Source organism: Oryctolagus cuniculus, chromosome 1 (assembly GCF_964237555.1).
Source record: "Oryctolagus cuniculus chromosome 1, mOryCun1.1, whole genome shotgun sequence".
Taxonomy (NCBI): domain Eukaryota; kingdom Metazoa; phylum Chordata; class Mammalia; order Lagomorpha; family Leporidae; genus Oryctolagus; species Oryctolagus cuniculus.
This window is the reverse complement of record NC_091432.1, coordinates 234026981-234050445: the sequence shown is the minus strand read 5'-3', so window position 1 is coordinate 234050445 and position 23465 is coordinate 234026981. Positions and strand designations below refer to the sequence as shown.

Below are 23465 nucleotides of genomic sequence, written 5' to 3'. Positions count from 1 at the left end.
ACAAGAGTGATCTGGGGTGTCAGAAGTAACAGTGAGGGCCCACGTCGGGGTGCAATGGTTAAGCCACCACCTGGGTCGCCGGCGCAGCGGTTGAGCCGCCGCTTGCATCGCCAGCATCCCATGTTGGAGTGCTGGTCAGAGGCTCAGCTGCTCTGTTTCTGGCCCATCTTCCTGCTGATGCACCTGGCAAGGCAGAAGTTGATGGCGCAAGTCCTTGAGTCCCTGCCAGGCATGTGGGAGACTCGGGGTGTTCTTGGCTCCTGGTTTCAGCCTGGCCATTGAGGAATGAACCAGCAGACAGAAAATCTTTCTCTCTCTCTCTCCTTGGTCTTGCTCTCACTCTGCTTTCCAGATAAATCGTGCAAAAGCAAAACCAAGTGGTTGGAGATTCGTGATCTGTATTTTTGAGTGGTGTTTACACACGTATATGCAGTTGTTAAAACTCATCAAGCTGGGGGGAAACGCATTCTAACTGGGAAAAAACATGGAGACTCTCGTTGCTTCCCTTTATTTGGTTCTGGTTTGATGATGCCTTTTTTTCTATTGTAATGTTTCTGAAACTATTCCTCTGCCGGGTGGTATGCCCTTCCCCCACTGCCCACTGACGAAGACGGCAGCCCAGTACCTGCAGGTCCCCTGCTGCTGCCCCACGGCCATGGCCAGCGCACACTGGGAAAGCACGCAGGGCTGCAGGTCGGGGGGTGGAAGGCGTTGTCGTGCGTGTAGCCAGCAGGCTCCAGAGAACTAGAAACGTCACCCTTTGCCCGCAGACGGGGAACCTGCCCTCCCGGGGACTTCACGTGTGCGATAGACTTGGCCATCTTGAGACAATGGTTTGCCATTTCCCCTTCCAACAGGAAGGTCTTTCATGCTTCTGAAACTCTGTGTTGTACTGCAGAGATATTTTTGGAGGGCAGGGGACGTTTGGGGAAGTCGTCTAGCTGACTTCAGACAGGTCACCCTTGAAGTCCCGGTGCGTGAGAAGCCTGCGGCAGACGGCAGGCCGCCTTCTAGCGGAAGCCCAGCGCAGACAGGAATTGCGCTCACCGCCTTTCTCTTGTTCGCTGCAGGAGCTGGTCAGACTGACCGTCGAGAAGCAGGGGCGGCCGTCTCCAACAAGCCCAGTGAAGGCCAGCTCCCCAGCCGGCAGACCTGACGGGTGAGTGCTGAGCAGACCCTCGTCCTGGTCCCAGCTGGGCAGAGCCTGCCCTCAACAGCGGGTAGGAGCTGGAGGGCAGCAGGAGCCCACCAGACGGGCTGGCGGGGCCACGTTCCCGTCTCTGTGCTGAGTTCAGAGCGCACACCGGCTACCTGAGAGTCTGTATTCCTCACAAGCTCTGAAGTACTGCCTCAGCCATGTCTCGTGCGACATCCCACACGGCCATTCTGTCTGGCGTGTGTCCGTGTGGAGGCCCAGGTGAGGCTCCTGGCTTCAGCCTGACTGGCCCTGGGTCTGGAGAGTGAGCTAGCGGATAGGAGACTCTCTTTCTCTGTCTCTCCCCCTCTTTCTCTCTGTAACTCTGATTTTCAAAATAAATAGTAAGTATGGTGTGTGTGAGTGTGAGTGTGTGTGAGTGTGTGTGTGTCCAGTGACACACACGTGCCCTTCCTGAGTGGCCTCACTTCATGGTTACAGAGAACTCTGAGGGCCTGGATTTGGGCAGGTTGCACTTGAAGGCACTTGGGGCCTTTTTTTTTTTTTTTTTTTTTTAAGATGTATGTATTTATTTGAAAGGCAGAGAGAGAGAGTGAACTTCACCTGCTGGTTTACTTTCTGGATGACTGCAAAGGCTGGGGCTGGTCCAGACCAAAGCCAGGAGCCCTGAGCTCCAGCTGGGTCTCCTGTATGGGCAGCAAGGGCCCAAGTACTCTGGCCGTGTTGCGCCATCTTCCACGGCGCATTAACAGGGAGCTGGATCAGAAGCAGAGCAGCTGGAACCCCGATGTGGGATGCCAGCATTGCATGCGACGGCTTAGCTCACTGCACCACAGTGCTGGCCCCACTTTTGATCTTTTAACATTGACTTTATCAAGAGCATAAGCCGAGGGCAACGTGGAATGTTTTAAAGCCTCGTACCAGTTTCTGCTCCAAGCCCCTGGTAAAAATGTAGAACCTTAATTTGGAGCATGTTAGGGAACCTTTAGATCATCTGGTCTAAGAACTCCTTTTCAGGTGAGGGTGGAGGTCATGGCCAAGCTCACGTGGCTGCCAGTGGTAAAGCCGTGAGAGGGTCCAGCATCGAGGCTCCAGCCTCCCATATCAGGGTGCTGGTTCGAGTCCCAGCTGCTCTGCTTCCCATCCAGCTCTCTGCGAATGCCCTGGGAGGCAGCAGTGACGGCCCAAGTGCTTGGGCCCTGCCGTCCACACGGGAGACTGGGATGGAGCTCTGGGCCCCGGCCTCGGCTTGGAGTAGCTCCACCCAGTCAGCCATTTAGGAAGTGAGCCAGCAGGTGGAAGATGGATCCCCACCCCACCCCCCGACTGTCACTCTGCCTCTCAAATAAGTAAAATCTTAAAAAAAAAAAAAAAAAAAAAAAGCCAGTGAAGTCTCCCCGGGCTGTGCCGGCCCCTGCTCCTCCCCTCCCTGGTCGTGTCCTCGCACTCTTACAAAACCTGCGTGCTCTGCTCCCGTCTGACCCCGGTGACCCTGAGTTCTCTCCAATTCTCCAGCCAGTCCGAGCTGCCCCTGACAGACCGAGAGATGGAGATTCTGAGCAAGACGAGTGGGGTGCCACAGCCAGGGGGGCTGCTCCCGGACACCGCAGACGAAGAGGTCGCGCCCCCCAAGCCCCCCTTACCCGGCATTCGGGTGGTTGATAGGTAACGGTCTTCCTGCTTGTCTAGGACCCTGTGTCTGTGATGTGATGGGGGGACGAGTGGGGCTCCGGCTCCTACAGCTTGGCCCTCAGGAGAGCACCTCTGCCTGCCCCAGGGCCCCGCCACACCCGCAAGCGCTCCTCGTTCCGGCCTCTGCGTGCGCTGTGGCCCCAGCCCTGTGAAAGCTGGAGCGATGTATTCTAAGAGGAGGGAGAGGGTGGGGGTGATGTCTGTTCTTTTGGCGTTTATGGGCTGGATTTTGGCAGGCAGGGCGAGGGCTGGGGGGTCGAGGTATGGAAACTGGACAGTTGGGTGTGGAAGCGCGGAACCCCGTTACCTGATGGTGTCCGTCATGTTCGTGTGTTGCAGTCCACCGGCGTTGCCACCCAAGAAAAGACAGTCAGCTCCGTCCCCAACCCGCGTGGCCGTGGTCGCCCCCATGAGTCGAGCCACCAGCGGTTCCAGTTTGCCTGTTGGAATTAATAGGCAGGTAATTCAGCCCTGTTCCCCACAGCGAGAGGCAAGCGGGTTTGGGATCAGAGGTTTGGCTCCTAGAGCCGGAAGAAACCTAGTGTCTTGGAGAGACTCTCTGTGGGAGGGGCGAGGCTTAGCATCTTCGTGGTCATGGCGGGGGTTCCCGTGTGGGGCTGGGGCCGTGCTGGGGAGGCTGGAGCCGAAGGGGCCTCACCTGAGGGCACCTCCCCGGCCACCCACCCCTGCTGGCCCCTCTGTCGTCTGAACGGTGACCACAGCTGGTGTCAGCTTGGCACTGTTTCCTTCTCTAAGTCTCGTCCCGAGGGTGACAGGCTTGTTCCGCTCTGCCACACCAGGATTTCGACGTTGACTGTTACGCACAGAGGCGACTTTCGGGAGGCAGCCACTCCTACGGCGGGGAGTCGCCCCGCCTCTCCCCCTGCGGCAGCATCGGCAAGCTCAGCAAGTCGGATGAGCAGCTGTCGTCCCTGGACAGGGACAGCGGGCAGTGCTCCCGGAACACAAGCTGTGAAACACTAGGTGAGCCCCGTCATCCTTGTGCCTCCTTCCCCGGGGCTGGGGCCCGAGTGCCAGATAGCGGCCATCGTGGCCTGCGGGACCTCGGTGCCCTCACCTGCACGGTGAGAGCAGTACCTGTCCCTCAGGCTTGAAAGCGTGAGTGGAACGACGTGAACCACGTTGTGGAGACGCAGGTGGTAGCCGTCTCCACGGGCAGTGTCTGTGTGAAGCTGGACTCTGCCGCCTGTGCCCAGAGCCTTGACGAAGGGCAGCCCCGCGGGCCGTGCCGCCTGTGCCTCGTCAGCCGCTCCCGGTCTGTGGGGCGGCTCCAGGGCACACACAGCACGGAGCCGTCCGTGTCCCCTGAATGAGTGATTCTCGTTTCTCAAGCCGTATCCTAAGAACGTAATCAGATTTATAGCAAGGGCTTTGTCCAAGGACGTTGGTCTCAGCATCACCGGGAGCGATGATAGAAGGCAGATACCCTGAACATGGCAGGAGTCAGGCAAACCGTGATGCGTTCATTTGCTGGAGTAATCTCAGCACTATTAAAAATCACGCTATATTGACGAGGACAAAAAGCCCAAAACCATTCACATGCTGTTTTCTCAGCTGGGTTTAAAAAGTGGCAAGGGGAAGGCCGGCGCCGCGGCTCACTAGGCTAATCCTCCACCTTGCGGTGCCGGCACACCGGGTTCTAGTCCCGGTCGGGGCACCGGATTCTGTCCCGGTTGCCCCTCTTCCAGGCCAGCCCTCTGCTGTGGCCCGGGAGTGCAGTGGAGGATGGCCCAGGTGCTTGGGCCCTGCACCCCATGGGAGACCAGGAAAAGCACCTGGCTCCTGGCTCCTGCCATCGGATCGGTGCGGTGCGCCGGCCGCAGCGCGCCGGCCGCGGCGGCCATTGGAGGGTGAACCAACGGCAAAGGAAGACCTTTCTCTCTGTCTCTCTCTCTCACTGTCCACTCTGCCTGTCAAAAAAAAAATAAATTAAAAAAAAAAAAAAAAAAGTGGCAAGGGGTGCAGTGGGGTGGGTTCTAGAGGGGGACAAAAAGATATTTAAGAAAATAGATAAAGATAGGAACAGATTCTGGGATTCTGGGTGGTGTTTATTTTCTTGATAAAGTTTGCCATTTTTCTGTGGTAGTCATGTGTTTTTCTTTTGAAAGGGAGAAGGCTTTTTTTTATTTCATTTTTATTCTTTTTAATTTGAATGGCAGAGAGACAGACAGACAGATCTTCCATCTACTGGTTACTTCCCAAATGCCCACAATAACTAAGGCCCAAAGCCAGGAGCCTGGAACTCAATCCAAGCTTCCGTGTAGGTGGCAGGGACCCAAACTATGACCTGCTTCCTTGCGAGGTGTCCATCACCTGGAATGGAGGGGACTCAAACCCAGGCCCTCTGATGCAGGATGATGACTTCCCAAGCAGCGCCAGCCACTGCACGTGCCCTTCCCCCGTGTTTGTCTTAAGTAAGAAATTAAAAAGGAAGGTGTGGGCTGGCGCCATGGCTCACTAGGCTAATCCTCCGCCTTGCGGCGCCGGCACACAGGGTTCTAGTCCCGGTCGGGGCGCCGGATTCTGTCCCGGTTGCCCCTCTTCCAGGCCAGCCCTCTGCTGTGGCCAGGGAGTGCAGTGGAGGATGGCCCAGGTGCTTGGGCCCTGCACCCCATGGGAGACCAGGAGAAGCACCTGGCTCCTGCCATCAGATCAGTGCGGTGCACCAGCTGCAGTGGCCATTGGAGGCTGAACCAACGGCAAAGGAAGACCTTTCTCTCTGTCTCTCTCTCTCACTGTCCACTCTGCCTGTCAGGAAAAAAAAAAGGAAGGTGCGAGGAACACTGCAGCAAGTGGCCGTGCCCCCGTCTGTTTTACTTTGCAGGCAGAAGGAAGAGGCTCAGAGAGCGTGAGAGCCTGTGTGCGTGGGCCGGAGGGCTCTCCTACTGCTCTCTGGGGAGACCGGGCAGGGCGGCCAGGGCGGGGGCCCCGTCTCCAGGGCCGTGCACCTCACGGGTCTTGTTCCCTCTGTGATTGCAGATCATTACGATCCCGACTATGAATTCCTCCAGCAAGACCTCTCCAACGCGGACCAGATACCTCAGCAAGTGGCCTGTAACCTTAGCCCGCTGCCGGAGTCCTTGGGGGAGTCTGGGTCTCCGTTTCTTGGCCGTCCATTCCAGCTGCCTCTTGGCAGCTGTCCCCAGACGGAGGGGCAGCCGAGCGACATGCCGCCCGCCCTCCCCGAGAAGAAGCGCCGGAGCGCGGCCTCCCAGACCACGGACAGCTCCGGCTGCAGGGTGTCCTACGAGCGGCACCCCTCGCAGTACGACAACCTCTCCCAGGACGACCTGCAGAACCCAGCCCCGGGCCAGCCCGCCCCCTACACGCCCTTCGCTGCTATCCTCCCCTTCCAGCAAGGAGCGGCCTCAGCCCCTGTGGAATTTGTGGGTGATTTCACTGCTCCTGAATCCACGGGCGACCCAGAAAAGCCACCGCCTCTGCCAGAGAAGAAAAACAAACACAGTAAGCATTTGCGGAGCCGGTGTCAGCAAGTGCGTGTGTAACCTAACGTAGGGCGCATTTTCTGTAAGCCTCCGACCAAGCCTCACTGTCTCAGGACAGACAGGACCACAGGGACCTGGCCACTTGGGGGAGCCTGGTTCTGCCGTGGCCGGTCAATGTCGCCCAAGCTCAGTGGGTGCCGGCCTCTCTGGGCAGTGGGCAGTCTCTGTAAGACCTCAGGTCTCCATGGAGCCCTGGTGCTTCTCCCTTTAGGGGGCAGTCAGCTGACCTGCTGGCCTGCGCACACACGGCCCAGGGCACGAGCGTCGCGGTGGGCAGGCCAGTGGTGCAGTGACCCCTGCACGAGGTGGGGTGGACATCCGAATCTGAACAGCCATCTGACCCGGGCTCGGCGTTCCTGCAGGGTGACTGGGGCTGGAGGCTGCCCAGCAGGAGTAGTGGGGACGCCTCTTGGACCAGACTCCTTAACAGATCATCTTATTAGGGCCTAGGGGTAGAGCTGAAACTCTGCATATTTGTGTTTGATTATTTTCCACCTGTAAGTTTGCTGTGTAACGACTGGAAGTTCCGTCTTCTCTCCGCTCCCCTGACTGCCCCCACCCTCTCCCCAGTTCACTAGTGCAGTTCCACCTTGTTTTTCCCTGGCAGACCCGCATCCTGGTGTGATGCTTGTGTGGCCACACCAGCCCCACCGCCCCCTGACCCCCGACCCCAGGGAGGCGTCCCACAGAGACCCTGTGTGAACTGGAAGCTGAGTTTATCCCATCAGAGCTGGCCCCGTTCTCAAAGAAGGGCCAACCTGGCTTGGGCAGACCCAGCAGAACCGTCCCCAGGGCCAGCGGGGCAGCCCAGTGGGGTGACCTCCCGGCTCCTCGGTGGGGCTGGCTGCGTGTGGGGTAGTGATGTCATTCCCACCTGTCGTCTCAGCTTGCTCCTTAGAAACCAGGGTCCTGGTGGAGGGGTGCACACTGCCGTGCCAGGAGCATTTCTTCTGCGCGTCTCCCTCTGCCCAGGCAGGCGTTCCAGCGCTGCCGCTGCCTCCCTCGCCACCTCACCGGGGGCAGCGAGCCACTGTGAGCCCACCCCTTTCTTGTCTGAGGAGCTCATCAGCCTCAGACGCAGGGCAGAGCGGTCCCTGTGCCCACTGCACCAGACGCATGGTGCTGCCCGGGCTCTCAGAGCCTCACACCGGACCTGCAGAGGAGAGGATAGGGAGGTGTGGCCCTCGTTTTCCTTTGAATGGTCTCAAGTCTCTGGAAGCATGTCTCTGTTCCCTGAGGCCACCACTGGAGGCCCACTCCGCTCAGCAGAGCTGCAGGTGTGGTGCGCTCGGAGCTGCTGCAGCCTCACGTGCCCTGTGGTAGGCGGACCTCCCAGCCGCCAGGCAGTGCCTGTCTTAGGTGAAGCTGGAGCGGGGGGCAGGACTGCATGTCCAGTGGAGCGGGGAGGGGGGGCAGGACTGCATGTCCAGTGGACCGGGGAGGGGGGGCAGGACTGCATGTCCAGTGGAGCGGGGAGGGGGGGCAGGACTGCATGTCTAGTGGAGCCAGGCCTGTGTCGATGCAGCGAGCTACAGCTCCTCCCAGCAGAGGGGGAAGGAGGAGTCTCCTGCCTTGAGGCCCCTCCAGTGTGCAGGGGATAGACCGCTCTGTGCCCTGGGCTAGAGCCCCCCGACCTGAGGCATCCTGAGGTTCAAGTCCTGGTCCCGCCTCTGCTCTTCCCTCTGGGAAAGTCTCCGTGGAGAGTTCCCGAGTGTGACCCTGTGGGAAGCACCCCATGAAATTGCGTTCAGCAAAAGCACAGGATGGTCGCCGTCCCTTCAGTTGGCTAACACTGGACAGAGTCCATCCACGCAAGTCCCGATGTCACGATGCATCCTTGCCTTTGGGTGCTCTGATGTCACCAGGCTCGCCGGCCCCTGCCGCCCGGGCAGCCCCATGAGCCTCTTGTGCTGGGTGAGATTCCCGATCAGTGTGCTAACCCCCACCCCTCGCTGTCCCCACGGCCTGGGGCCCACCGGAGCCCTCCCAGCCGTGCAGTCTGCCCTGGCCTCAGCTGTTGCCCGTTGCCCTAGAGACGCACCACCCTGCCGTATTTCTAGGTAGGGGACGTCACTGCTGTTCCCGAGTGCCCAGTGAGCAGGCCCCCACAAGGACGTCCACCTCAGGAGCTCATGGAGACCTGAAGTCGTGGGACTGCCCGCCAGGCGGGAGTGGGGATGCTTCGTCTTCTCGAGGCACGTGGTGGGCGTTCAGGATCGCGCTCCCGGGCGCACACCCTCCTGAACGCGGTGTTGCTTGCGCACCACTAAGGCGCGTGGGGCCCAGCAGGAGCCGCAGAGGCAGCAACTTTTCCCTGCCTTTTATAGCCACGTTCCACTCAGCGCTTGTTGGGACCAATAAGAAATCCTTGTTCTTTTAAATAAAGCGAATGGTGCCAGCACGATGTAGCTGGAGGGAGCACATGTGCTGTAGACCTGCCCAGAAACGAGGTGGCTGCCCGTGACTGTCATGCTCGGCTCAGAGTGCCTGCCCCTCCCTGAGCTGCTGACCAGCCTGGGCGCCCAGTGGAGGCCGCAACTTCATGGCTCCATGCACCCCAGAGCCATCCTGGCCACTCTTGGCACTTGTGTCACTTGTGTCACTTGTGACGTGACCCCGGGAGGTGGCTGAGAGCTGCGTGTGCTGCGTGCTGATCTAGGGCCTTTTCCTCACAGCCCGCAGCAGCTTGTCAGCTGCTTCCAGGTCGTTTAGCTGGCACCTGTTCTAACCAGGTGTCGGGGGACACACCTTGTCCTCCTCGCATTGGCCCCTGCAGGAATGCAGGGAGTAGCTCAGCACCCAGGAGCCTCCCCGTGGTCAAGTGCAGACAGACGGGTGCAGATCTCAGGACACAGGCACCTGGGGCCTGACCTTGACCTTGACTCCTGCAGGCAGTGTCAGGGCAGGCTGCAGTCCACATGGGTGGATTGGAATTGGAGGAAAAACTTACGCTCCAAGCCAGCCCTCGCCACCCTGTAGGGACAGCAGGTAGCTGTGCACAGGTGGCTCCAAACCCCCTTCTCCCAGAATCCTCCAGCTCTGGAGCGCTGACCCCCGAGTCGGGAATGCAGGGCACGCTGATGCTCTCGTGTGACTTGGAGGGGTGCCTCCCAGGGTGAGATGCCACAGCTGGGCTCTTGGCTCCCCGGCTTCTCACCTCCCAGGGGGCTGGAGTCCCTGCTGGAGCTGCTGCCTCTGCACGGGTCCGGGAGGCCGCAGGGCACAGACAGCTCCTCCACAAGGCAGTGGGGTCGGAGGGGTGAGGGGAGGCACTGGTGGAATTGAGGCCTCTCCCTCTGCCCACGATGGCCAGCATCTCTTCAGCTGGACAGGCCTGGACTTGGCTGCTGTTGTGTCCTGCACGTCCAGTAGGGGCTTCACGTGCGCCCAGGGCCCGCCTGGTGGAGCAGGTCACCAGGAAATGCGCTGCATTCGTCCGTTCACGCTCCACGCATTCCCGGCACCTGCTGCGTGCCGGGCACGAATGGTGTTACAGCACAAATGAGACAAACACAGTGCCTACCCTAACTCTGCAGGGGAAGGCCCTAACTCCTGTTGCATCCGTTTTCCGAATCCCCCCGTTCTCGACCGCACCTCGCCAACCTCTCCCCCACACGTGACTTTTCCTGAACGGCCACAGCAGCCCCGCAGCCGTCTTCCCAGCAGTTGCTGAGCTCCAGCCACACCCTGGGTGGAGCCCTCGGCCCATTCCCAGGCCGCTGCCAATAAAGCCAGCTTGTCCTGTCTACACAGCCCCTTGGCACCGTGCAGGGGACTCTAAGCCTTCCTTCACTGTGCTGGGCCCACCCAGGCCTCCTTCCCGGCCTCAGGCCTTTGTGTCTCCTGTAGACTGCATGAAGAGTCCTGCCTGACCCTCACGTGGCTCCTCCACAGCCTAGGGTCCCCAGCCACTTCACCCTGTCCCACACTGTGGGCTGGTCTGCTTGCTGTCTCTCTGAGGAGGATGTGGCCTGCAAGGCACAGGACCACGCTGTCCATGGTGCGGTGCCCACGCGTGGGTCAGTGCTGATGCGTACAGCAGGTGCTGAGTGAACGCTGGGTGAGCGCGGACAGTCCACAGGCAGCTCATCCAAACCGTGAGTGTAGGAAGAGCGAGGGAGGAAGCGAGGGTGAGGTTCATGGCTGATGGGGCGAGGGCGGCTCGGGAGGGGGCTCCAGGCCAAGATCAGCCGAGGGGCAGAAAACTCAGAGCCCCAGGCAGTGCGCCGTGCAGTTGTCTCAGGGCATCCAGGAAGCGGGAGGGCGCAGCTGGGGCCCCCACAGTGGCGGGGAGGGGGTGGCAGATTCGGCAGGAAATCCCCGGGGGCAGTCAGGGGCCCCCCATGTGCTCTCTTTAAACAATGGAATTTACTTACTGGAGTAGTTTGGGGTTCACAGCACCACTGCGTGGAAAGTACAGGAATTTCCCATACAGAAATTCCGCTCCCCCTTCACGCACAGCCGCCCCTGCTGTCAGCGCCCACACGTGCCAGGGCTGCGTAGCCTCTGCTAGCGTGGCTGGGTCTACGTCATTGTCTCCCAGAGTCCACAGGCCACACCAGGGTCCCCTCTGGCTGTGGACACACACAAGGACGCAGTGGCCCTGTAGGGCCGTCAGATCCGCGCCCCCGTGTGCTGTCGGCAGGGCCCCGGCTGCTGTGGGCAGAGGGCCAGGGGCTGGGCTTCCAGGACAGGATGCGAGGCGCCCTCTGTCCCGCAGTGCTGGCCTACATGCAGCTGCTGGAGGACTATTCCGAGCCGCAGCCCTCCGTGTTCTACCAGACGCCGCAGAATGAGCACATCTACCAGCAGAAGAACAGGCTGCTCATGGAGGTGTACGGCTTCAGCGACTCCTTCAGCTCGGCCAGCGACTCGCTGCAGGAGCTGGCCCCGCCGCCCGCACTGCCCCCGAAGCAGCGGCAGCTGGTAAGCGGCGCCCCCTCCCCGTGTCCCCAGCTTAACAGGTCTAGGGGCTGGAACGATCCTTCTGGGGTTAGGGTTGACCCCGTGCCGTCCGTGGCGGGGGCCCCGGCCTTGCTGATGGACGCGTCCCAGTCCACGTGGGCGCCCGCGTCCGCTTCCGTCTCCCGGCCTGGAGCTCTGGGGCCTTTCTTCTCGAGAGCAGCCCGTGCTGCCGGACAGGCCCGCGCCCGGAGTGTCCGCTCGGGCCGCTAACAGTCTCTTGACTTCTTGTCTGTCTTCTCTGGCTCCAACGTGGACCTCCCAGAAAGGAGGGACTCAAAGCACAGGGCACTGTCTGTGTGCAGCCAGCTGCAGAGTTGCTTCCCGACAGTAGGCCTGCCTGTGCGGATGACTGACGTCGCGGCCCGGCCAGGGCTGGCCCCGTGAGAACAGCTCCGCTGAGCCGGGTGGCTTGACACACAGCCCCTTTGTATTTCCGACGCGGCACCCTCCTCCTCGCAGACACCTCCTGGGTAGAGGAGTCCCGTGTGCAGCGTGGCCCAGGCAGGCTGCGAGGCCCTGGGCGCCTGCCTGTCACAGGCCTCCGGGTCTGTCTCTCTGCTTTACGGTTCACGGGTCGGTGGGCTCCTTTCCCCACCAGGAAGGGTGCCCTGGAGTGGAAGGCTGGCTTTTCCCAGAGCTGCGTGCGTTCTGCTGCCTGTTTGATTGGTAGGACCGTCTTCTGTCCATCAGGAGACCACAGGAAGGTGCCACCCTGGCCTTTCTGGAAGGCAGCCGTCCACTAACCGGAGGACAGATGCCCCGGGGTCCCCGTGCCGTCTCGCCTGCAGCAGGCTCAGGCTGACCAGGCAGGCAGTTTGGTCCCCTCCAGGGAACACAGCCAGCCCTGTTGGAGGCAGCCTTGGGCCAGGTCCCACACGTGGGCATCAGGGTCGCTCTCCACCTGCCCTGCCCACCCTCGAGCTCGGAGAGTGACTCACATTGCTTCGACAGTGTTTCAAGGGGATCTTCGTGGAAATGCCAATGTCTGGCTGGAGGTTCATAGCCCAGAATGTTTGGTTAAAACCATTGCTGAGCCAGATTTCATGGCGAGATTGGTCCTTGGCAACCCATTGGCTGTCCTTGGCCATCTTATCATGGAGTCCACAAGTTTCTGAACATGAGGGGAGGGGTCCCCAGTGAGCATGTGGACGCAGGCCTGTTCCAGACAGGACAGGGCTGAGGGCAGCCCCTCCTGGGCACCTCCTGCAGAGGGACGGCAGGAGCTTCCTGTGGCTGCCCACGACCCTCCCCACAGCTCCTGGCAGCTCCTGGCAGCCCCACTGCACGCGAACCGGGGCAGAGAGCTAGAGAAACGTAGCCCAAGGCCACAGCAGGCTGTGCCTGGAATGCAGACGTGGGAGGGGCAGTGAGGTCATCACCACGCAGCCTGTGGGAGGCGCCTTCCCAGGTGCTTTACCCAGGTCATTTCATTTCATCCAGCGCACCCTCCGTGGTCAGCGCCAGCGTTCTCCATGTCTTACAGACGGGAAACCCGAGGTGCAGAGATCCTGAAGCAAGGTCCAAGGCCAAACGGGGATCAGCGTCAGGGTCCAGATTCCATCAGAACTTGGCTGACGCGAGAGCGAGCACCCGGGTCTGCTCCCACTAAGGAGGAGCCCAGAGCAAGGGTCAGCCCCGGCTCCAGGCTCCTTGTCCTCCATGCACCGTAGTCGATGTGCGAGTTCACTCTAACTCTGCCGTAAGGAAGTGAAGAGGCGGGCTCCGTCTTGTTCACGCAGCCTTCAGCGGGCACTGGTGGTCCTGAGTCCCCAGCAGGGTTAGGTAGCGGCCTCTTGCGTCTTTGCTGACACGTGCCTTACCGTTCTCTGCTTCTCTCCCTCCTCCCTGCCTTCTCTCTCGTCCCTCTGCCCAGCAGGCCTCCTATGCTGCTTCTTCCTTCTCCTCTGTCTCCTACTGTATCCAGCAAACTCAAGTGGCCTTCGCCCCCGAGGACAGCAGTGCCACTCAGGGCCTCAGTGTGTCGGTCTCTAACTCCTTTCTCAGCCGGCACGGCAGCTTGCCTGTGCCCTCGGTGAGTCCAAACAAGCGACCCGTTCCTTGGTTTGCAGCTGTGCCTCCCGCACGTGCGCGCTGCCCGTCCCGGCCCGTGTCCTCGTGTGCCAGACAGGAAAGGACATGAAGGGCCGGATCCCCGGGGCCTAAGGGCTGTTACCGGCGGGCTGGGGTGGGGATTGCGAGTGGCTCCCACTCTGGCTCAGATGGCAGAGATGTTTCCAGCCTTTTGCTTCTGATCTCCTGCTGGGTCTTGGCTCAGCCCTCTGGGTGTTCCACGTTTGCTAAGGAATATCCCTCGTGTTGGAAGCAAGGCCAAAGAGAGCAGGCTTTACCAAGTGCGTGAGAGTCCGCGCTGTAAGAGCCGTACCCGTTGTCTCCCGCTGCACCACAAGCCACCCCGGAGCTCAACGGCTTCAGATGTTCTTGATGAGGACACGGGTGGGGGGTGATCACGCTGCTCTGCCTGCAGAGTGGCTGGTGTGGCACAGGCTCACTGGCATCTCCTGCCCCCCCCCCCCTTCCCCTGCGGCAGGCTAGCCTGGGCTTGTGTGCAGGGCAGCTGACAGGGCTCCAAGGAAACAAATGGAAGCTCGCAAGACACCTTGCAGCCTAAGCTGTGATTCGGCCCAGTGTCACTTCCATCGCAGCCACTCAGTCAAGTCCAGCCCGGAGTCAGGGCCGGGGGAAGCTGACTGCACCTGCCGATGGGAGTCGGTGCTAAGCCACATTGCACGGGAGCCGAGGTCCCGGCGGGGGTGGCTGCGGCCGTTGCTGTAAAGAGTCTCCTACGGAAGTGAGGGGACAGTGGTGCATAAGGAGGCACAGTCTTTAAGCCATAAGCGTTCTGGACTCTAGTCTAGTTCAGCTTCTAATTCTGTACCAAGAATTGGACAAACAGCTTAGCCTTTCTGGGTTTCCTTCTGTCCTCTACAAATATAAAGGATGAGTTTGGACTGAGTGACTGTTGAAGACTTACCCAGGCTCAGGTTCCCGGTGTGGTGCTGCCTGGGGTCCGTCTGTGCCCGTGCCTCTCCCGAGGAGCGCATTCTTCCCCGGGGTGCTGAGGCCCGGCTGGTCAGGGCCCTCGGCGCCCCAGACATGCAGGGAAGGCTGAACGCTGCCTCAGCCGCCCTGGCCACACGGCCTCCCTTGAACCTGGAGGGCACCTCTGGCAAGCTCCGTTCACAGTTATAGCAAAACTTGGCTCTTAGACAGTGCTAGCTCTTGGCTGGTTCCTGGGCCACCTCCCATGAATAGACACCGTGAGCTACCTGAGGGTTTCCACAGGGTAGAGGGCTGCAAGTGAACTGGACTGTTGGCTCCAGAACTGAAGAAAACATGAGGACGTCTTAATGAAGACTGGGCCACGGTTTCCATCCCTGGGACGTAGGAGTCTCGAGACCCCTGCATCTGAGATGCTGCGGTCCCAGCTCCACGCAGGAGCCGAAGGGGAGGAGCCCAAGGTGCTTCCTTCTGTTACCGGAAAGCTCCCGGGAAGCCAGTAGCAGGGGCCCGGTGCTGGGGCGTTTGCCGTCGGAGGTGCTGAAACCCGGGGAGCGGCTTAGTGTCAGGCCAGCTTACTCCTCAGGTGTTCTCCGCCTGAATCCCAAGATGTGCCCAGACCCGGGGCTTCACATTAGTGCCAGAGTAGCCTCTATCCCCAGATTTCTTCATTCCACCGCCCCCGGGCCTGTGTCATCAGTCCAGCGTGGAGTTCTGAAGCCCACTTGGGAGTGCAGCAGCTGTCCAGTCTCGTGTGGTTCTTGTCACAGTGTCCAGTGTCCTGTTACTTCACTAAAAGCCTGAGTGTTAGGAACCTCTTGGCCAGGGGACTCCAGAGAGCAATAAGCCTGCCCGGGCGACTGAAGCTGGAGTACGTGCTGGGACGTGTTGGGTCCTCTCCTCCCAGGGCTCCCAGGGCTCCAGGGGCTGCGGAAGTCGGTGGGCAGGGACCCGCGGTGCTGGAGTGCATGCCGGGAGGTGTTCCGTCCTCTCCTCCCGGGGCTCCAGGGCTGCGGAAGTCGGTGGGCAGGGACCCGGCGGTGCTGGTGATGGACGGGCCTGCGGTGCAGCAAGTGGGGCCTGAGAGCCACAGGCAGTGGGAACGCTAGTGGTCGGTGGGCTCAGACCGTGCCTCATGGGGCCGGAGCATAAGGTGTGCCTGGGGACAGTGACGTGTCTGGGAGACAGAGGAGAGGGAAAGGGCCAGGCAGGGGGCCCGCCCCAGGGATGGAGGCCAGTAACCCCAGCGTCCCTTCCGATGTGAGTTCCCAGAGATTGAGGTCGTGGGAGAGAGGGGGAGCCAGCCCCCGCACCTCCGCAGGCCCTCCCCTCCAGGAAGACTCGGCGCCCCCACCCACACACTGCCCTGGGTCCTGAGTTTCTCCCTGCGTGGCGCAGCCCTCTGGGGCTCTGGCCGCTGCCTGTGAGTGTGTCCCCACACCGGCTTCTCCTGGGCAGCGCCCCCCCATCTTGTCAGCCCTCAGTTCCATCTCTGGGGTTCTCTCTTCGGGGAGAGGCCCACAGACTTCCTGTGTACCCCGACTTGTGCCCTAAATCCCGGGAGACGAGCATGCAGACCTGGTGTGAGGTCTGGGGAGCGTCACCAGCAGTTCCGGGAAATGAGGGAGGGGTGGGGGCGCTGAGGAGTCCTCCAGGAACTGTCTCACCTTCCTCACCTTCCCTCCTAGAAACAGCCGTGTGGCTCTCCTCGGCGGCCTCCTGGGCTCCCGTGCCCGCCGGCCGGCCGCCATGCTGTCGAGGTGGCCCAGCCCACAGCCGTCTGCCTCACAGACCCCTCCCTGGCTCTGAACTCCGCTGGTGTGGATCCCGAGAGTTTGGGTTTGGTCCATATTCACTGTGCCCTTGACCGAAATGTTATCGAAGTCTCTGGGCAGCCGTGAGGGCCGCCGGGGCCCTGCAGGTGTTTGCTGGCGTCAGAGCAGTCACCCTGCTCCACCCCCGTGATTCCCTTGTGCGTCCTTTCTCTGCTCGCTGCAAGCGATGAGCAAACGCTGACGTCGCCAGAGGCCCGTTTCGATGCTAGAATCTGTTGAAATATTTCCTTACCACCTTGGCTTTCAGAACGAGTCTGGACGAGCAAAAATGCTGGTAGATCAGGGCTTTGAGAAAGAGGCCCGTGATAACGGTCGTTTGCTTTCATTTATGTTTTTAAATCTTCATGGTGAGAAAGTCAAGTGTGGCTCATGCGGAGGGACTCGGGGTGTGTGTGTGTGTGTGTGTGTGTGCGTGCATGCGCTGAATTTTGTGCATTTTTGTGGGGGTATAGGGCTATATTTCTTTTTTTAAAGATTTATTTATTTGAAAAAGTTACACATAGAGAGAAGGAGAGGCAGAGAGAGAGAGGGAGAGAGAGGTCTTCCATCCGCTGGTTCACTCCCCAGTTGGCCACAATGGCCAGAGCAGCACCAATCCGAAGCCAGGAGCCAGGAGCTTCTTTTGGGGTCTGCCAAGCGAGTACAGGGGCCCAAGGACTTGGGCCATCTTCTACTGCTCTCCCAGGCCATAGCAGAGAGCTGGATCAGAAGTGGAGCATTCGGGACTTGAACCGGTGCTACAGGGCGATATTTCAACATGTATATCCTGGCTTTTGGCACCTGCCAGCTCCTCTCCCAGTTCTTTGTACAGTATCTAGTGCCGCCCCAGCGTTAGCACATCAGCTATGGACAGGGGTTTGTGGAGCAGCTGGCATCCCGTTCTGGGCCAGGCACTCACATGGGGACATGCGCCGTCCACACAAGACCCAGGCTTCATGCCGACGCCTGGATCCCGCACCATGAAGCAGCCAGGGCTGCCCCCGAGGTGCACGGTGGGCTGCTTACACCCCACCCCACCCCCACCCAGTGTGTCTGCATCCTCTCTTTGTCCTCCCCCCCAACCACAGACCTCTAGAACTCGCCCATCAGCGTCACAGAGACCATGCTGGCTGGGCTGAAAGTCAGGAGCCGGGGGAAGATGGAGAAGGAGAAAGAATGGAGTGAGGGAGGGGAGTGGCCTTGGGGCAGTGAGGGCAGAACCAAGGGCCCTCAGGCTGCCTGGCCCAGGGCGCGTCTGTGCGTCCGTGGAAGAGAAGTTCCGCCACCCTGGCCTCTGTCCCTGTTTCTTCCTGATGTCAGAGCCAAATCACACTGAGAGATGAGAGGGAGGGAAGGTCCGGCAGAACCCGGGGCCTCCCTGGGGGCGTGTCCCAGAGGCCTGCCTCACTTCCCCGTGGCCCCCGCGTGGCCCCCTCGGTCGTCAGCATCCGTCGGGAGAGTTCCTTTCCAGGGAAAGTGAGGCCTCTGCGTGTGGCCACGTCCCACCCCCAGCCGGCTGATGCCACGCCACAAAGTCGCGTCCTCGTGCTGGTCTACCTCTCTCCCACCGCCACCACCACCTTTCCCCATCCCAGTGTCTCACCCTGCCCCCTCCTGACTGGCATTCCAGCCTCTGTGGTCAGGTTCCCTCCCTCACCTCACCTCACCCCTGCAGATCCAGGCCAATGTCCCCACCATCTTGGGAGGCCTTTACTGGCCACTTCCACACACGGGCTCCTGGCCGCTCCCAGAAGCACTCACGTCTGTCTCCTGCCCCAGCCGTCCCGCACCTCCCCCCATCCATCCAGCGGGAAACGCAAGGCCCAGGGGCATGCAGTGCAGCAGGGTTGGCGCTTCCACCCTCCTGAAGACCCCAGGCAGCCTCAGGCCCGCGCCGCCTCCCCCGTGTGGAACCCAGACTCAAGCCCACTGCACCTGGGCCGAGCCCTGCGGGGGCTGGTGCGTGGCGATAGGCGCCCTTCCTGGTTTCTGCAGCTCCTCGTGTGCAGATCTCTGCCTCCCCTGCTCTGGACAGCAGCCAGCCTGCCGGGCGGGCGGCCTGGAGCTGGCTGTGACCAGGAGACCCTGCTGAGCCTTCTGGCCCGGGGCTTTCAGAAGCAGCTGCTGCTGACTCGTGCGTTCCCGCCCCTGCCTCGCCGCTTCCACGCTCTGGGTTCTCGTCCACCGGCTGGCCTGTGGGCTGTGCTCATAGACAGGCGTCAACCACGGGAACCTTAGTGTGGCACTGTGCTGCCGCTGTCCTGACCCCTACCAGGACCGCCCCTCCCGTGAGGGCGCCGCCCCCGCTGGCACGGCAGGGTCCCTGTCTGCTTGGCTGGGGCCCTCCTCGCTACCAGCGCTAGAGTATCCCACCGCGGTCTGGAGGCCAGGCTGCCTGCTGGAGCTGGAGCCGAGGTTAGACTCCAGATCTGCAGCTTGAAGGCTACACGTTAGGCTGACATCTGTGAATTGTTCAATGCCAAGTAAACAGGTGGAAACAGGAGTGCGGAGGCTGGACGGTGAGCGCCGGCGTTTGCCCTTCGTGTTCTGACACGCCAAGCTGCCGGCTCTCACCGGAGATCCACGCTACCCGAGAGCAGTGCGCTCCGGGCTGGGACGGGACAGGAACCATGTGTCAGTGTGCGAAGCCGCCCCGTAGGGAGCCGATGCCGTTCACGGCAGTGCTCACTGAATGTACAGGGCATCCTACGGTGTACTGGGGTTCCTGCCATCCTAATTAGCCATGAAGCCGTTGGCCAAAATGTAGTATTTTCAGATAAGTTCTTGTTTTAGGTTACTGAAGTACCTCCCATAAGAAGGAACCTAATTTCTTACCCCATCCATCTTTTTTTTTTTAAGATTTATTTATTTGAAAGGCAGAGAATCACAGAGACAGAAAGAGAGAGATCTTCCATCTGCTGGTTCACTCCCTAGCCGAAGCTGGGCCAATCTGAAGCCAGGAGCCTGGAGCTTCTTCTGGGACTCCCACGTGGGTGCAGGGGCCCATGGACTTGGGTCATCTTATACTGCTTTCCAAAGCCATAGCAGAGAGCTGGATCGGGAGTGGAGCAGGTGCGACTCGAACCGTCACCCATATGGGATGCCGGCACTATAGGCAGCGAGCGGCGGCTTTACCCGCTGCGCCGCAGTGCCGCCCCCGCCCCCCATTCTTAATGACCTAAAATTCTCCCAAGTAAATCATTTTTTGTTCTTTCGCATCCTTTGTTCTCAGGATTTTTCATTTGATGTCTAAAGATAAACTCCAGGGAGCAGGTTATCCCGGAAAGGGGAGGTGACCTGATGATGACGTTGCCCTACTTTGATAAGATGAATGCTGTCTTGTCAGTGACGCCAGATGCCCCACAGAAATGCCAGTCCTTGCCAGGAGCAGAGAGAAAGCCACCTGTGACGCATCTCAGGTTCCGCGCTGTGGCGCCGGCTTCAGAATTCCCTCCAGGGCTCTGGAAACTCAAGCTTGATGTTATGCAGGATCCAGTTCCAATGGAGCACAGGGTGCCGGAAAAGGGAGTGCCCTGGGGCACGAGGCGCCCATCCCTGGCTTTTGTAAACAGAGCTAACTGGGGGCCAGGAAAGCCCCAGGCCCCCCTGCGTTGGAGCAGAAAGGAGGTGTGCTGGCAGGACCCTTCCCGGTGTCCTGGGAGTAGTCACGGCCCTGTCCATCAGAACCAAATAAGCTGAGCTTCCCCCAGGAGACTTCTCCCCAGACAGCTTGACTTCTTTCCAAAATAAGTAAACTGGGCCTTGTGTTGTGACGCCACAGTCCCCTGTTGAAGGCAGAGGGCTTCAGACATGGGCATGTCCCTGTCCCCCGCGACTGGCACTGAGCCAGGTCCCCTGTGACACCCCACACCGTCACCCTCGAAGAGCGGCTGCTTTCAGTGAGTTTGCTCTCAGTAAGAGAGATTGGAACCCAGGACCCAGCTGTCCAGTAGCGGGTCCACGTTGCTGAGGGGCCTCGCCTGGGCCAGGGTGGTGTGGAAGGCCCCTCCCTCTGGCCAGCGCCTCTGCTTCCCAAAGCCTCCAGCACCACAGGGAGTCTGTCCAGTTGCATGATCACATTTCTCTGTCCTTGTGGCTCTCGCCCTCAACTGTGACGCACGGGCCCAGTCACCCTGGTCATCAGAGGAACTCCTGGGAGCAGCTTGAGGCCGAGGGTCCAGGGTTCTCAGTTAGCGACCTGCTCTCCGCCTCCTCGCCAAGGCAGCGCAGGGCCTGTCCCTAGCTGTGATGAGAGGGAGCGTCACTGGATTCAGGCGCCCGGCCAGCGCTGGGTGGCTTTGCCCTCTAGCGAGTTGCCCACAGCTAACATGCAAAGGCGCCAGCCTCCTCCTGGCTGCGGGTACTCCAGTGTTCTCAAAGGAACTGATTGCGGATTCCACCTCTCTCCTGCTGCGTCCTGGAATTCTCCACATGCCGCTCGGCTCTGGAGCTCCTCTGAGCAGGGGTGATGGGGCTGTGTCCTGCAGACCTGGAGGGTCCCGTGGGTAGGTCCTGTCTCGTGCCCAGAGGAGACCGAGGCCACCCCGCGCCGGGTGTTGCCAGCGGTGTGTTGTTAGAGGTGAACTGGTCTGAGTCGCTTCTTCATCCTTAGGATCGTGGCAGCATTCCGCACGGATTCAGCGAGACAGGCCGTCCGCACCCTGGGCCTGCTGGCCTTCGCATCTGGTCTGTGGCTTGGCTGGCACTGGGGCGGGCACCCCAGGTATTCTGCAGAAACGTGGGGGCTCCGGCAGGCGGCCCTGATGTCCTAAACTCCTCAGCCCAAGCCGTCCCACTCTGACTATAAATAAAAATTCCTGCCGCACAGCGAGCAGCGCCGGGCACAGCCAGATCCCAAAATAAACCCCAGGCCGCGTTGCTGCGTGCCGAGTGTGACGGCAGATGGCCTGCAAGGCTCTCTTAGGGGAGCAGATAGAGACCCGGACTTGTGGAAAGTGGGGTGATCCTGAGTTCTGACGCAGCCGTCAGCCCCTGCACTGTCCCCAAGGCACAGAATGCGCCTCAGGATGACTGGAGCCAGTTCCCTTGGTTTCCCCGCCCCTTCAAGGTGTTTGGCTCCTGTCCCAGGGACCGCATAGCCGGAATACCGGAGTGTGGGCCTGTGCCGTGCTGCGGAAGGCAGGCCCCTTTGTCCAACTCTCTCCTTTCTTCTGGGTGGCTGCCCCAGCCTCCTTCCCACTGCGGGCCAGGCAGTGGTTTAGGGACTTTAATTAGACACCATAGTCAGTTGCTGGGGGTATTGGGCCCCCGGCTTGCGTGTCAGGGCAGCAGAGGACATGGAGGGGAGCTTGTCACACCGAGAGCTCTCAGCACTGTCTCATTGGACAACCACAGAAACCCTGTTTTCACCCCCCACTTTGAAGATTGGCTAGGGCTTAAGAACTTACATCACTTACCCACAGCCCCACGGGTAGAAAGAGGCACCAGCCCCAGCCGTCCTCCAAGGGAAACCCGGGGGTCTGAGAGTCCTGAGCTCGCCAAATCTAAGCCCACCCGTTCAGAAGCCGTTGTGTGCGTGGGGCTCAGGTGTTCAGCCATCGCAGGGTGGGCTTTGTGCCAGTGGGCTTACCTAAACCAAGTGGCAACACACAGGCAGGAGGTGTCCGAGCCCTGGGAATGAGCATTGGACAGCTCTGGAGTCAGGGCTGAAGCCACTGCCTAGGAGTTTATGGGAATTCTGTCAGAGCAGCCCCCACCACAGACTCACCACCGCAAAGCCCTGGAAGGCCCAGAGCGGGGTCCCAGCATTGTCCTTGCCAGTTGCTGTGAGCCTGGGGTCCCGGGCTGCAGCCCTGCTCCTCCGGACAGGAGGGCGTAGGTGGAACCTGGGCCGCGCTGGTGCTCCGTGGATGCCACTTCCACTGACTGACAGCTGTGGCGGAAGGTCGGCCTCGAGGGTGTGGCCCAGGCGGGGAAATGAGGCATGTAAGAAGTGGCCCGGGGCAGGCGTTGGGGGTCTGCTGTAAACCTAGTCCCAGGGCGAGCCCCCGGCTGTGATCGGGACAGCCAGGAAGGGCCAGGGCTGTGGCGCAGTGGAGGGGGATTGCCTTGTTCCTGGGTCCTGGTAGCTCTTTGTGCAGGTTAAAGGGTTGCTTTGCAAAGCTGCTTAAGGACATAAGTTAGTTTGAAACTGTTTTTTCTCTTTCCTGTATGCGTGGGCTCTGAAAGTCTCGTCCACAGCAGGTGCAGAGAGCGAGAGGGAGCGGTTGCCATCTGGAGCCCTGCACAGGTGGCATGGCCCTGCCCCGTCCCCCGTGACCTTAGCAGCAGGCAGGCAGGCAGGCAGGCGGGCGATCCTCAGCCAGGAGGCCGGAGCCCTGGCCTGGGGATTGCTCAGTGGGCATTGGCGGTCACTTCTCAGCCTGGCGTCAGGCTTCCCTCTCTGTGAGAATCCCGAGAGTGCTGTTGCCAGAACACTGCGTTTCTGTGAGAAGCCAAGGGGGTACGGACAGGATGGTTTATCCACACTTTCGGCTAGTACAATCCTTCCAACCATCTTGAGGCTTGTGGTTTCTCTCCTAAAAGGATCTGCAGTAGATACGGCATTTACAAAGATTGCGGTGTTTGATTCTTACATGACAAAGCCAAAGAGATTCATCCAAAAGATTGAAAATGGATAAATGTGACCACAGTGTTGAGTCCAGCCGTAAGGTCCCTGAAAGGACAGAGGGCAGAGGCTGGGCTGTGTGGGGGCTGCTCCTGCCCACGGTGGCACCCGTGGGCGCCTGTGCCACGCACGGGATCTGCTGACCTCCAGGGGCACCCAGGGCCATTCTCCCTGGAGGCCCCTGTCCAGGAAGCAGCACCAGGTGGGGACACTGTGGAGGTCAGCCAGCCATGGTGGGGGTTGTCCTATCCCGAGTTAGACTCGCCGTGAACAGCCTGTCACTGCTGAGGCACCGTTAACCTAATCGCTTTTTCTCTTGTCTGTTCTCTTCCCGTATTCTCGTGCGTGCGTGCGTGCATGCGTGCGTGCGTGTGTGTGCCACTTGGATTCTGCAGTATAAATCTGTGTTTAGGTCCTACTCCCAGGACTTCGTGCCTCACCACCAAGCTTCCGTTCAGCCTTTCCTTCCGCCTACCTCCTCTTCCTCTCCACATTTCCCACCTGTCCACCAGTCTCAGAGCTCGGACTTAGCGGTGCCACCCGTGGCCAGTCCGCCTCCCAGCACCGTGGACGGGCCTCTCTCATCTTCCCAGGAGAGCAGCTTCCATGGGAACACTGTCTGCCTTCCTCCTGAAACCTCTTTCACTGACTGGGTGAGAACTCAC

General features: G+C 60.4%; 1 protein-coding gene across 1 annotated transcript in view; it reads left to right on the top strand.

Moving 5' to 3' along the window:
* The window catches only part of RAPGEF1 (Rap guanine nucleotide exchange factor 1), a 138967-nt gene that overhangs the window by 95472 nt on the left and 20030 nt on the right, over positions 1-23465 (top strand). Inside the window, exons 6-13 of the mRNA XM_051835417.2 lie at positions 1071-1159; positions 2672-2821; positions 3188-3308; positions 3649-3832; positions 5849-6334; positions 11096-11301; positions 13217-13372; positions 23196-23453. Of these exons, the coding sequence (XP_051691377.2) occupies positions 1071-1159; positions 2672-2821; positions 3188-3308; positions 3649-3832; positions 5849-6334; positions 11096-11301; positions 13217-13372; positions 23196-23453 (1650 nt within the window). The remainder of the gene's footprint in view (positions 1-1070; positions 1160-2671; positions 2822-3187; positions 3309-3648; positions 3833-5848; positions 6335-11095; positions 11302-13216; positions 13373-23195; positions 23454-23465) is intronic.